This window comes from Cyprinodon variegatus, unplaced genomic scaffold (genome assembly GCF_000732505.1).
Source record: "Cyprinodon variegatus isolate N-32 unplaced genomic scaffold, C_variegatus-1.0 Scaffold422, whole genome shotgun sequence".
In the NCBI taxonomy this organism is placed as follows: Eukaryota; Metazoa; Chordata; class Actinopteri; order Cyprinodontiformes; family Cyprinodontidae; genus Cyprinodon; species Cyprinodon variegatus.
Window position 1 is genome coordinate 333,265 of NW_015150875.1, and position 14,247 is coordinate 347,511.

At 39.4% G+C, this 14,247-nt stretch overlaps 1 protein-coding gene across 1 annotated transcript; it reads left to right on the forward strand.

Annotated features, from left to right (window-relative positions):
- The first annotated feature begins 1,721 nt into the window (after nucleotides 1-1,721).
- Nucleotides 1,722-7,082, forward strand: prss35 (protease, serine 35). Its single transcript, XM_015388419.1, has 2 exons — nucleotides 1,722-1,972; nucleotides 5,339-7,082. The coding sequence occupies exon 2, from the start codon at nucleotides 5,358-5,360 to the stop codon at nucleotides 6,606-6,608; it is 1,251 nt and encodes a 416-aa protein (XP_015243905.1). The 5' UTR covers nucleotides 1,722-1,972; nucleotides 5,339-5,357; the 3' UTR covers nucleotides 6,609-7,082.
- Nucleotides 7,083-14,247: the final 7,165 nt, after the last annotated feature.

Here is a 14,247-nt window from a genome sequence, read left to right on the forward strand (position 1 = left end):
AGAAAAAATGGAGGCCTGTGCACAGATACATCTTCCACCAGAACAATGGCTCTACGTTACAACTTCAAGGGTTTAGATGAAAGCATTCATGTGTTCGTACGGTTAAAGGGTCAGATCTTCATCAAATAATCCTCACTGATGCTCTCTGTTCATCTCATTAAGATTCAGCTGTTTGTATAGAGAGAAAGTTCACTATCTAGATGTTCACTGCGAAAATAAATAAATGAATCTAATTAAGTCAATTTTTCTGAAATTAGGTGCATTTTCTCTCGAATTGAGCAGGTAAGTGTGACATTTTGCCAATGGAACAAGACAATTACATTTAAAATAAGAAAAAAACCAACTGCTGTCTCTTATATCAAGTGCATAATATCTAATTATCTTATTCTAAGGCTAAACATACTAATTCCATTGGCAGATCATCCTATTTACCCTCTCAAATTAAGGGTAAAGTCAATATATATTTTTTTATTATTTTAAGATAATTTTTGCAGTGTTCAACAGTGGCATATGCTGCATTTTATTTAAAGTTTGACAAACAAAATACTAAAGAGCTAAAAGGAACAGTTTAAGAACATCTAGTTTTGTTTGCTAAACCACTGTAAATCTCAGTGAAACACACTGGTTTCTGTCTGAATAAAGATAAATAGTGTAAACATTATTGCACCTAACTTTAAACTGTGTTGCCTTATTCTCTACTCAGGTTTGTTATTTTATGTAAACGGGAACTTTCATAAGGGATGCTGGTGAAGGTTCTCAGTAATCCAGGTCATAGTCATTCCAAAAAAAAAAGAAAAGAAAATTAAAAACAAACCAATGGAGTTTGTTTGTGGATTGTTTTTAATTTTCTTTTTCTTTTTTGGAATTTCATAAGGGACTTTTAAGGAGCTTATCATGCTCTGCAGAGAAGACAGGACAGCAGTTGTTCTTTCTTACTCTTAGGCAACATGATGGCATAGAGGTAACTTATTATGGTTGTTTTGAAGATGGGTCAAAACAGACAAATTTTCTGCAGCTCTTAAACATTTTTTTTCTACATCTCTGATCGCACTTGAGTTTTTGTCTCAGTCCAGTGATCTGTGCTTCAAAGAAATTAGCTACTGTTTCAAATAGCATCTGCTGTTTCTACAGGGTGACTGAATATTATAATTTCTATTTAACTATATAATAAAAAAATATTTTTAATGGATGAAATCATTGCAACAGAGGTGATTTTTAAATTTATCTCCATAAAGTAATACTGCAGGGACAAAACAATTAAAGCATCTACCAAAGCAAAAGAAGTCTTGCTATTGGAATGCTGTGGGTTTAAATCCAGTCTCCTCCTATCACATGTGCCCCTGGGCAAGGCACTTAACTTGAATGTCTGATCAGCGCTTCAGTGTATGAAGGAGTGTGGTTGCGAATGCAGCTCTGTTAATTTTTTGAGAAACCTGTTGCAGATGTGGGACTAAGCTTTGCTCTAACATTTCGAGGAGCGTATAAAAAAAAAAAAAAAGAACGAATTAATAAATAGAGTTTTATGGATCGTTGATTTAACTTTCTAGATGAGTTGCATCCTGGAGTGGAACCTGCGCACGGATCCTTAAACCCAACAGTGCGCTTTTTCCCGTTAGGTCCAAATCTCTCGCCCCACCCATCAGTGAACAAGTTTTGTCACGGGGCAAAAAAAAAAAAAAAGAAAAAGTTCCTTTCATATTTTCTTTTGTCCTCCTCCTCCTCCCTGTTAGCCCTCCTCCGTCCCTCCTCAGCATCAAGTGCCGCCTGAGCGCAGCGTCCCGGCTGCGTCTTTCCTCTCAGACTCTCCAGAGGAGCCATGAGGAGCAGGCAGTCTTGGCCCTGCTGATGACAGCACCTCAGTGGGATGGAGTGACAGCCGTTTGTTTGCCACCAGGATCACGTTCGTTTATATCTGAGGAAAACAAACAATACCCTGCGGATTTGACATAATCCATCAATCGGATGCGAGCAGGTAGAGACGCCTGTCTGCTGATTTTTTTACTGATATATACATATGACAAAAAAAAAAAAAAAAAAAGATTAATAAGGTTTACAAAAAATCTTTTAGTTTTAATTAGACTGCATTATTTTAGATTATACTGGTTAATTGTAAGTTAATTTTGTTGACATACATTTAAAAAGTGCAAAAAAATTATATGCACATTTTTTTGAATTATTTAATTCAGATTAGTCACTGGACCAACACACATTTTATAAAATTGAGATTAAGTTTATTCTTCTACTTCTATGTCTTATTTAGACTAAAAGTAAAAAAAAAAAATAATAAAAAAAAATAAATAAAAAAAAGAAAGAAACAAAGAGTAAAAAATTTTTTATTTTTTTTTTCCCAAAAAGGAGTGTGAGCTGAACAAAGGAGCTGGAAGATTGAGCCTTAGAGCGCCACCTCTTGGCCATTTCGCTTCTGACATTTGGCTTCCACCAAAGGATGAAGAGGGCACAGCCTCATCACCCTCTTTAGCTGACTGCAGTGGAAAACTGTTCTGTTAAAATCAGCGCCTTCGAAGACCAAAAAGCCTTCATGGCAGCGTATCAGTTTCCACTCCAAGCTGATTAATAGCATGTCTGTTTCTTTGGCTTTTGTGTTCAGTCTGAGTCTGGCCGCAGGAGTGTGACGCTGAGCAGAGAGCAGAAAGGAAAGGTCATTTTTGCTCTTTCATTTATTGAAAGTGTTTTACAGCTCTTTGTGGCCATGTATTTTATTACCCGTCTGTTGTATGCTGGTTAGATTTGAGCCGCTGGCTGTGTTTTAATAGGAGCCTGTGGGGTGTACTCAGGCCTCAAAAATGTCCCCATTGCAGACGCAGTCAGTTTCCGTTGTTAGTTGCTGCAGAATAGGCATTAAAATAATAATAAAAAAGAATGAAATCTTTTAAAAAGGACAGCTTAAGTATATCTTGGATTTTTGCATTTGGTTGGAGCTGGTGTGAGCTGTTTGGCTGCTCAGGGCCAGCATGCTGGTCTGGTGGGCCCCAGGAGAACTTTAATGGATAAAGGAGTGTTTTGCAGATGTTCACACAAAAAACTAAAAAAAAAAAAAAAACACTGAAAACATATATAACAAAAGTTACATTTGCATGCTGATTAACCGATTTGATCAAACTAGGTCACATGGGTCATCAAATGTGTGTAGGTCTGCAGGCTGTGATAAACATAATGAGGAAATCCTCCTGGGAGCTTTAATTTTAAAAACACACAAGCCTCTAATAGAAATATTTGTACACTTCCATGTTTGCCCCTTAATTGTTTGTTTTAAACTGATTTGTTGCACAGATTTTGGAGTTTGGCTTTTAATTTGACCATAAACTGTGAACTAAAGCTATAAATCCTCCTCCAAATTTTCTTTTCCACTGTTTGAAATCACCAGAATGACTTCACTACCGCAGCAATGCGGCTTCATTTCATTTCTGCTACTTTCTACTTTAGTGATCGCCTGTTGAATCTATTACAACACACCCAAGATGATACACCTATGTGGATTCAGGGAGAGGTTAACGAGGCAGACGCCATCGGTCTCTGTGTTGGATGGAGGAGCATTGTGGAGCTTAGGAAACCAGATATGGTTATTACTGGAGGAGAAGGTTAACCATTGTGGCAAACCTCCAAGCCAATGTCTCAGCCCGTTTACAGACTCCAACTTCTCTTCACTGCCTTCAGCTTTTGACTCAAAGAGCAGAAATCTTCTTTCAACCACAGATCCCATGCATCAGCTCTGCAGTTAAGCTGTAGAAGCTCAAGGAAATATAAAACTAAACACCACTGACTAATATAAATGAAAGCACCAACTACCTCAGATAGCTTTAACACATTCAAGTGTGACACACACCCCTGACCTAATGTCTCCTTTGAACCTTGGAGCTGCGCTGCCTCCCTGTGGCTAAAAGCGGAATTAGCTGCATTTTTATTATTTGTAATTTTTTGCAAGCCAAGCCAAAATATTTTAACCTTAACATGTGTTTCTGTTAGGTTTTCCGATATGTTAACCCAACAGATAACTTCCAACCATCTTGATCTAGCAGATCCCACATTGTTTATGTAATGTTCATTTACTGTCTGAAAAGATGTACTAACTGAATATTTCATTTTGTATACATTCTGTGTATACCAAGCGACAATAAAAGTTGTCTAAGGCTAGAAATCTAGAGTATTTGTTCCTTAATGCTGAAGCTTATAGCTAGCATTATGGAGATAGTGGTGAGATTAATAAATGTAAATCCCTTTATTGTCCCACAATGGGGAAATTCACTCTCTGCATTTGAACCCATCCCATTGGGATGCAGTGAGCCGCCATTAAGTGGCGCCCGCGAAGCAGTGTGGGGTTAAGTGTCTTGCTCAGGAACTCAGAGTGCAGGCTGTGGGGATCGAACCGGGTACTTGCAACCTTTTTAGACCCCCAGGCGCACTGCTCTAACCACTAGGCCAACACTCCCAGGTCAGGACCAGTTTACCATAAAGTGTCAGAACAATTTATAGAGGACAGCTTAGCTAAGCATAAATCTGTTGTTTGGTTTGCAGCGGGTGGTTATTAACAGTGATGATTGTTTATTCTGGAAATTGAGGCTGGAAGCTGTGCTCGAGCAACAATCTACCTTAGTGAAAGATTCTGAGAACTGAATACTTAAACATTTCTGAATTCATAAAAAAAAAAAAAAGAAAATCCAGATTAAGCTGGGATTAAAAGGTACCGTTGTATTAAAATGCCTTTATCATAATATTTTCAAAAATGTTGCTTTTTAAGATTCAGCTATTCTGTCTGCAGATACTTTATCTCAGTGTGTTTCACACAGGAGGGTCATTAGTGCCACTCTGCTTGTGTAAATATTAATCACCTTCAATTTAAATTTCAAACAACAGTAAATGTGACAATTTAAAGGGTTATGATTTGAAAAAGGTTGGCATTTTTAAGATGGCAGAAGTCCTTACTTGGTCCAACCAGAACCAGTCGTTAGTTTTAGCCTCTGAATTTGATCCATGTAAATGTTCATGAGATAAAAGGTCTTTTAAATTCAGGCAGAATATTATTTGGTTCTAACTTTTTAAGAAAACCTTGCATCAAAAATTATAACCTACTCCTCTTATCTCCTATGCTGAAGCTCCCAGATGCTTCAATCTTCAAAGTAAAAGCAATCTATTTAAAATTTGTCTCCAGAAGTTCACTATAACACATTTAGATAGGTGTAATATTGTTTTTGAAACTTTGAAATGAACTGTGGCACAAAAGTTTCTTCTTGTTGGTAACTGTGACTGTAAAAAAAAAGAGTAAAATCTATTTAAAACAAGCCTAATTAATGTCTCTATTTTTGATTTTCTACCTTTTTAGAGCCTGACCCGACTTAACCATGGGCCCCATACCACTTTGCATCCTTCTCCCAGTGACGGTGCTGACTGTGGTGGTGGCTGGAGCTGCTGAGGAGAACACGATTGATGACAAGTACACCTGGCCACAATGGAAGGTGCCCCTGGTAAAGAAAAGACGCACTGTGCCCCTCAGCAGCCCAAACTTCTCAGCCCATCCTCAACTGGAGCTGAATGGTACCTGCGGGATCGAGTGCCAGCGTCGCCTTCCCACACCTTCCCTGAACGATTTGGAGCAGTTCCTGTCCTACGAGACGGTCTATGAGAACGGAACACGCACGTACACCTCGGTTTCAGTGCAAGGCCTCAACGAAATGACCTTTTGGTCAAGAAACACCTCTTCCCGTCACAAACGAGAGGTGTATGGCACAGATACTCGCTTCACCATTGCTGACAAGCAGTACTCCACCAAATATCCCTTCTCCACCTCGGTGAAAATCTCTACTGGTTGCTCTGGGGTTCTGGTGTCACCCAAACATGTTTTGACAGCTGCACACTGCATCCACGATGGAAAGGAATATCTAGACGGAGCTCGGAAGCTACGTGTCGGCATTCTGAAGGAGAAGAGCAGAAGAGGGAGAGGAAGAGGAGGGAGGGCAAAGGGGAAAAGAAGAAAAGGGGACAAAGGTAAAGAGGAAACACTGGAAAAGGGGGAGAAAGGGGAACGCAAAGGAAGAGGAAAAGGGAAGAAGAGCCGGAGTCGTCGAAGCGTTGACTCTGGGAAACCTTCATTCAAATGGACCAGGGTCAAACAGACTCAGATCCCAAAGGGCTGGTTTAAAGGTGTCTCAAAAGGACTGACTGCAGATTTTGACTACGCTGTTCTGGAGCTGAAGAGAGCCCCGAAAGTAAATTACATGGATTTGGGCGTTATCCCCTCTATCAAGAAGCTCCCTGCTGGTAGGATCCACTTCTCTGGCTTTGACGATGACCGACCTGGTAACTTAGTGTACCGGTTCTGCTCCGTCTATGAGGAATCCAATGACTTGTTGTATCAGCACTGCGACGCCAAACCCGGCTCAAGCGGCTCAGGAGTTTACATCCGCCTCAAAGAGCCGGGCCAAAAGAAGTGGAAGAGGAAGATCATCGGGGTTTTCTCCGGTCACCAGTGGGTGGACGTTAACGGGGACGGGAGGCAGCAGGATTACAACGTGGCCGTGAGGATAACGCCCCTCAAGTACGCTCAGATCTGCTACTGGGTCCATGGGGACTCAAGCGAGTGCCAAGTAGCCTAAAACATAAAACTCCCGCTATTCCGCTTTCATACCCACCGTATCTCACCCTAGTTCTGCCTAACAGACCTCCCCTACCTTCACCCTTCATGTTTTCTCACCCCATAGAAGCTATTCAACGGTTTCCTCCTCTGCTTACTTTCTTTTACCTTGTGTGCCGCCCTCTGACTCGGCTACGCAGATTCAAGCGAAGAAGTTACAACAATAGGAAGACGTCAACACATCAAGAGAACTGTTGCTTGACATTTGTCTTTTTTTATTTATTTTTTAAAGCTATATCTAGGAAAGAAAGCGGTTTTAAGTATTTTTGAAGTCTGAAGTTTCTGCTTTGACCTTTTTATAATGTAAATTGGCCTCTATTGTCAGTATAGAGAATCGTTTAAGGTGTAACCCATTTATATACCTGTAGGGTATTGCTATTAAAGAAAAAGAGGGCTCCACCACAGTGAGCATTTCCAATAATAAGAGATCCAAAACCTGGCTTCTGTATTTTAGTTAAAAACAGAACTGTATGGAGATTGAGAGAAAAATTAATAAGCTGGTATTTTTATTTGTGTATATCGTGGATCTTTGGCTAGTGTTTTATCTATATTTTAAAGATCTATTTTCTCTCCTTTTGGATGTTTTATAGGCTTTCTGTCTTTTTTTTTAGGATTTTTGTTGCATCCTTTCATCAGTTTTTTTGCAATACAGTGAAATATGGTTTCATTGTTGTGCACATATCCATAGGAGAGAACGACGTGGTGCTAATTTATGGGACTGTAACCTTTTTTTGTTTCCTTTCTGGAAAGACTCCTAAGAACATATTGTGGTGGCCTAGTACTGTAACTTTAAGATGAGGCCATACATCTGTGTCACATTAAGAATGAACCATTCAGTAATTTACTTGAGCTGTTTTTATTTGTCTTTTTAAAGTTTAATACATGTTTTTTAAGTCGCATTGTTTTTATATCCCTTAGTTTAAAATTAAATATATCTTTAAGTTGCTCATGTTGCTTTTACTTACAAAAATTCAAGACTATTATTTTAAATACAAAATGCCTGCAAATATTCATTAGCGTTGAAGTCTACAAAACATTAAATCAAGATTCCCCTTTGCTTGTGTGTGTCTGCGTGATGACAGTCATTGGTCCAGATCACAGAATCTAAGAAACATTGAAGAGAAAAACTCGAACCCTCTAGTTAAATGTATCCTCCTTAAAATATATTCATGGTTTCGTTGTAAATATAATGCAAATAGCATAATCTTTGCCAGGGGTGAGCAATTAAAAATCAGCAGGGTTCTAATAAAGAAAATCAACAACCAGTAAAGGTCTGGAGACATTTTAATTATAAACTGTTATTTTAAACATAATTTAACACTGAAATAAAATGAGATGTTTATGCATCCATGTTATACATTGACTTTTTGAATTAAAAAAAAAAAAAAGAAAATTTTTCAATTTTTAAATCTAAAGTGTTTTTTTAAGTAATTTTCAGTTTGATATATGGACAATTTTCTGATTCACATCTTTTATAAAACATATGACTTAATGTTTGCAGTGGGCTTTAGGCTGCCCTGCAAGGCATCAAACCTGGGTTTGAATGGAGACAAAGTCATTCTAAAGCACATATCAAGGTGCTCATTTTGATTCTGGATCCATATTTATTTTTGATTCTGTTCATGGTGGAGAATCCTGCTTCACAGCAGCAGGTTGAGCCAAACATACTCTAAATGTGCAGGGTGATCTTTGAGCACCATTTCACTTTTCTGTCACCAGTTCACTGCAGTTCTTCCAGCAGTTCATACTTCCTCTGCTCTCTCTTTCTCATTGTCTTCTCCTTCTTTCCCATAGCCTGGTTTGCCACAGGTTTGCCTGCTGTGTCTAAAAGTAGCAGCAGCAGCAACCCAGACTGACAGCAGCTCATTGGCTAATTTGTATCAAATGCAGCCTGGTCCCGGACGCTCCGGAGGGCTTTACCATATTAACAGGAGAAGCGGCGCAAGTAAATTTAGGCACTGCCGTCAGACAACATGCGGTAATTTATTAATGTTTTAAATCAGGTTGGGTCCGGATTAGCCAGAAGGTGGTTCTGAACCCCGTGACCTCTGATTTATGCCAAATGATAAACAAATAGGTGTTATAGTGTGGGACTGCCTCACTTCGAGTATTTGGCTCTACATTTAGTAACCTAGGTATACCATTGGGTAAGTCCTTAAGAAAAATTTGACTTTTGAGAGGAAACCCACCAAACAGGTTGAAACAGAATATATATTTGGTTATTTCCTCAAAAAGGACAAGATTTGAACAGAGAAGGTTTAAAAAAAAAAAACCTTTAAAAAGTTTCAGGTTTGTCAAACTCATTATTGTATTAAAAGATGCAGCTGAATGAATGAAACCTTTGATTTTGTCCTTAAAATTTATAATGAGCGCTAACCTGGTATTTAAGGTTTATTTCTATCAATAAATAAGAGTAAGGTTATAATCTGGGAGCTGCTTGCAGTTTTAGCAACTTTGAATGCTTTAAAAGAACATGTACATCTTCTTCTTATGACATATTATTGCTAGTTTGTCTCTTGTTTTAAAATCTATTTTAACCCTAAGTATGGTAAAGAAAATGCCTTTGGCTCTTTGGAGTATTTATTTATAAAATATTAATGGTTTCTTCCAACCCTGAAGAAAAAACACTTCTCTTTATGGCAAAGCCACCTCTGTGGCTCATGACTTCATATCTCACACCACTTCTAGTGATAAGGCTCTTTTTATGTTTAGCAAGGATGAACAAAGTCTTTGACATTTTCTGGGAGAAAAAAAAATGTTTTTTAACTTGATATCAGAAAAAAACTTTAATCCAGATTATCCCTGATTGGATGAAAGTGGGCGTTTAGTTTGCTGCAGGCGCAGAGCAGTGAAGGTAGGTACTTCAAGGAGGGGGTGGTTAATGACTTCTCTATGTAAAGTCGGGCATACAATGTAGGATTTTTTGCCCTTTTCGGGACGATTCTCCAGTCGTGCCAGAATTTTTCGATTGGGCCGACTTACAGCCTGATGTGTACGTAGTGCGTTGTGTGGTGTAGTGTAGGGGGTAATGCGTGGCGATCAGCCTCTCACGTCTGCCTCCCGATCAGGAATCGTGAGTTCGGGAGAAAATCAAACATGTTTGAAATTCAGTCAGCCATTGTGGGCAAATCGCTCACAGAGCATGTCCGAAAAAAGATTCTTCTTCTTCTTCCTGTCAGATGAAAACAGAAGCGTGTTGGGGGTGAGTGGGAATGAAATGGTGTTCTTTCTGTAAAATTGACAGAGCGTAGCAGCCAAGTTTGCTCAGCCATGTCTTTGTCCAAATACGTCGTCGCCTTTTCTTTTTAGGGCTTTCAGCACAATTGCACAAATTGCCAAGTCAGCACGTTTCACTCTTGTGAGCTTCATATTCCTCTTCTGATGGTCTCTGAGTAGCACCATCTCACTGCGGAGCCGAGTCTGACGTGGTTTTCAGACATACAGTGTGAGCAGGTAGATCGCATCAGAGGGTCGGGCCACACAGTGTGAGATCATACATTGTAAGCTGTTAACTTTTAAACCCTAAGGTTTCGTCGTACAGTGTGAGTTGTAGCTGCGTGCATGATTGAAAATATTGCACAGCGTATGCCCAGGCTTAAGAGGGAGTTGGCCACTCATAATTCCAGGACAAGGACCAACTCATGGGCGTGCTTTGGTGGCGCGGGGGTTAGCACACACGACGCATGTATGGAGGCCTTAAGGGCTGGTTATACTCCCGCATCAGTGTGTCCCAGTGAGCTTGTTGCAGGTATGACGCAGACATTTTTGATTTATGCTCAATTTTCAACCATGGTCTGCGTTATGTTATTCCACGCCACAATGTATGAGGGACAATCATGAACTAGCTGGGTCTAGATATGGCCGAGGTGGTGAGGAAGTGGCGGCAATTTTTTCGACAACGGGACAACAGAGGGACATGAGGGCAGAAAACAAGCCACTAGTGCCATAAAAACTCAACAAAAAAAAAAGAAAAGAAAAAGAAAGCAGAACTCCAACGATTACTTAAAGGAATAGTACACCGAAAACATGATTAGCCTTCATTTTCTACTCACCCCCATGCTGAACAACACTCTGGAGTACTTTTTTGATATCTCAAATGCATCTGGAGATCTGGGAGGCTTCTTGCTGTCTGCTGACATTCAAATAATGGAGGTCTATTGTGCCCGAGGCAGAAAGGTCAATAAAAGTCCACAAAAAAGTGTCAATATTCCTCCATACTGCTCGTCCAATGTATTCCAAGTGTCCTGAGTGGGTAGAATCCATAATTTACTCGAAACGAAGTTATTTAGAATGTTTTTAGAGCATAAACAGTAGTGTATAGGATTTCCTGAAAGCACGCACATGCGCGTTCACGACGCTACGGAAGCCGGCAGACCAAACCAGCGCATTCAGCTCGGCAAAGAACTCATGCTCTTCCTCAACACTGAAGTCCTCAGACATTTTTCTTTCGTTGTTTCTTTCTTTGCACAGGTAAACAGCACATTTCTTCTTCTACGCTTGCATTATTGGCAGAGCAGACGCTGAATGCGCACTTTCATCTGGTTTGGTCTGCTGGCTTCCGTAGCGTCGTGAACGCGCATGTGCGCGCTTTCAGGAAATCCTATACACTACTGTTTATGCTCTAAAAACATTCTAAATAACTTCGTTTCGAGTAAATTATGGACGCTACCCACTCAGGACACTTGGAATACATTGGACGAGCAGTATGGAGGAATATTGACACTTTTTTGTGGACTTTTATGGACCTTTCTGCCTCCGGCGCTGGGCACCTCCATTATTTGAATGTCAGCAGACAGCAAGAAGCCTCCCAGATCTCCAGATGCATTTGAGATATCAAAAAAGTACTCCAGAGTGTTGTTCAGCATGGGGGTGAGTAGAAAATGAAGGCTAATCATGTTTTGGGTGTACTATTCCTTTAATCATGAATTAATCATGCAAAATACCACTTTGGGCATGATTTTAATGAGGGTATGGCTTTAAAATAGGTAAAAGCTCAAAAAGGTTGATTTTGCATGAATATTGGCCCTTAAGCAGAAGTTTTATCTGCAGAATACATAGTGATGATTGAGAAGTTGTGAATCAATTGGAAAAATTGGATAACTTATTTGCAGACAAAAAAAAGTTGATCAATTTATTCCACAGATCAATTTATGTGTATAATAAAACTTCTAATGTGTTTGTTTGAAAACATATGATAATGGTTTTATTTCAAGTTTTCAGTTACTAAAAGTGGATATTATGTTACAAGTTCCTAGTTGAAAATTTAAATATATTCAGAAATATTCTAACCAAGTTCATTGTGTCTATGTTTTGATATCATCTCCTCTGTTTTTAGACAATTTGTCTAAAACTCACCAGACATGTTTCAGTGGGGACAGGTTGACAAAGACTGTTGAAAAATGTTGGGTATGTCTTCAACAAACTTTGTGTCTAATAGAGAAAAAGACAGATGAGTGCATATGCTGCAACAGTTCATGTGTTAAGGAAGAACAAAAAAATAGGAGCATTTCAATCCGTCATCCACTTTATTGCATCTTGAGGGGCTTACATGCACTGGGAAGGGCCATAGTAAATAAAATAAATTTACAACTAAAGAAAAATACACTTCTAATAATACAGTCATGAAAAATGTTAATATTTCCCTCGTGATTTACTCTGACTCTCACAAGCAATCCACAAACATGACAGAGAACAGACACAGAGAGAAACTGATCACTTTCTGTAGTTTACAGCACAGGAGAGGAAATTGGAATTCATTTATGACCAAATGTATGTTCAAAGTTAAAAAGAAACAAAAATAAAACAGAGTTCCTACTGAGGGTCGATCTGGAAGGGGAAATCTTTACAAAAAATGTTATTTTGAGATGGGGGTTGGGGTGGGACAGGTTAAAGGCTGGAAGGTTCAACAACGACCCTAAAAGGATTCCTCCGTACATTACTTCATAGATCACAGAGACTCCACTGATGACAAGCTAAATGTTAGCCACCGATAAATGAGTCCAACACCATGCTCAGAGAGAAACTAATGCTACGTTCAGACCGCATGTGGTAGAAGCAGCAAACAAAACCGTCTGCTGCTTCATTTTTGATGCTTGTACACATTAAGGTCCAATGCGCCTCAAAAGGCATCCTTGATGCTCTTGAGGCGCGTCCAGTAAAGTGTTTACAGATGTGTCTGATGCTTCTGCTGCTCCTGTGTTCAATGGCATAGAGTGGCTTTGCTATATTTGATGATATAAGTGGGAAACAAGTATTCTAAATGTGTTTTTAAGTGAGAAAGTCCACTTGAAAAGTTAAACTGTGCAGACAGTTCATCAAGTTTATGATTCTGCCTTAAAATATTATTTCTCTGTCGGACCAACACAAAATCCAGTCACTGGAAATCCTCTTCAAAAGCTGCCTCAGGCCCGGTCGCCTCTTGGCAGTTTTCCGCAACTATTCATGGTGGATGGAAGGAGATGTTAGCGGTTATCATGTACATAATCCTGCACGCATCAGAATAAGACTAAATTACGCAAAGGGAAAACGTAGATATTTCCCTGCGGTTTGGCCTCTCGTTTATACCAAAACCCTGTTTTTATCACAGAAAAAACATTATTTCTAAAACCTCCAGCCAAACTGGAGATTTCTGATAATGTTGGGTAAGTGCTGCCGTGTCAACAGAGATAAACAGCGTTTTAGCTTCTTAAACCTTAGGTTATGTGCCAGAAAATCCTTAACGTCATGTGAGCACCTGATGTTTACAGCTTTTATGGCGCTCGATATAGTATTTAAGCGGGTTGATGTAAATGACAAGTTTTCGAGCAGCAGAAGTTCAATCTTTCCAACTCGAGCATCTGCTGCTTGTGAAGCACGTCATGCGCCTCAGATGCTCAGCTCATGAGGCGCCGCTTCAGCTGCTCAGATGCATCAAAATGCGCTGCAGGATCTTTTGATGCGCCTCTTTGCATGTAAACCAGCTGCATCTGCTGCTTTAGTAGTGTGCGGTCTGAAAGTAGCATAAATACGAACTGTATTTTTATTCATGATTCTACAGCAGCAGGTTGCTGCCAAGAGTTTTGACTGCTGGTAGCTTTAAGGAGGTTCAGCCAGATGATGTAAATAATGTTTTAAGCTTTTAAGTTTTAGGTTTAGTTAATGCATATTTTAATTGGAATCACTGAGTGTTAACAGAATTAACTCTGCTTAGAGGAAAACCACCCCACTGTTCCTTTAACACATACTGTAGTTAGTCACCAGAGGAAGCCTCAAAGGGGCTGAATATTTCCCAGGTTGTATAGGATAATTAAGCACTGCCCCTCCCCCACATGTTGCTGAACACTGCTGCTAACCCTGCAGAAATAAAGCCACTGCTTGAAATTACTCTCAATCGGCCAAAACAAGGGCAGACATTATCAGTTTTAATCTTAATCTACCTTAACTCTTTTAAACTGAAGGACTAAATGGGATTAAATTGTCTGCAATTAGGACTTAAAAACCGCTGCTAAATTAAAATGTTTTGCTTAAAGGGGTTCAATTCAAGTTGGCAAAAAAATCTAATCTAGTTTTAAATGAATATTTGATATCTCAGCAGCTGTAGGATCAATGTTTATGCGTTTTAA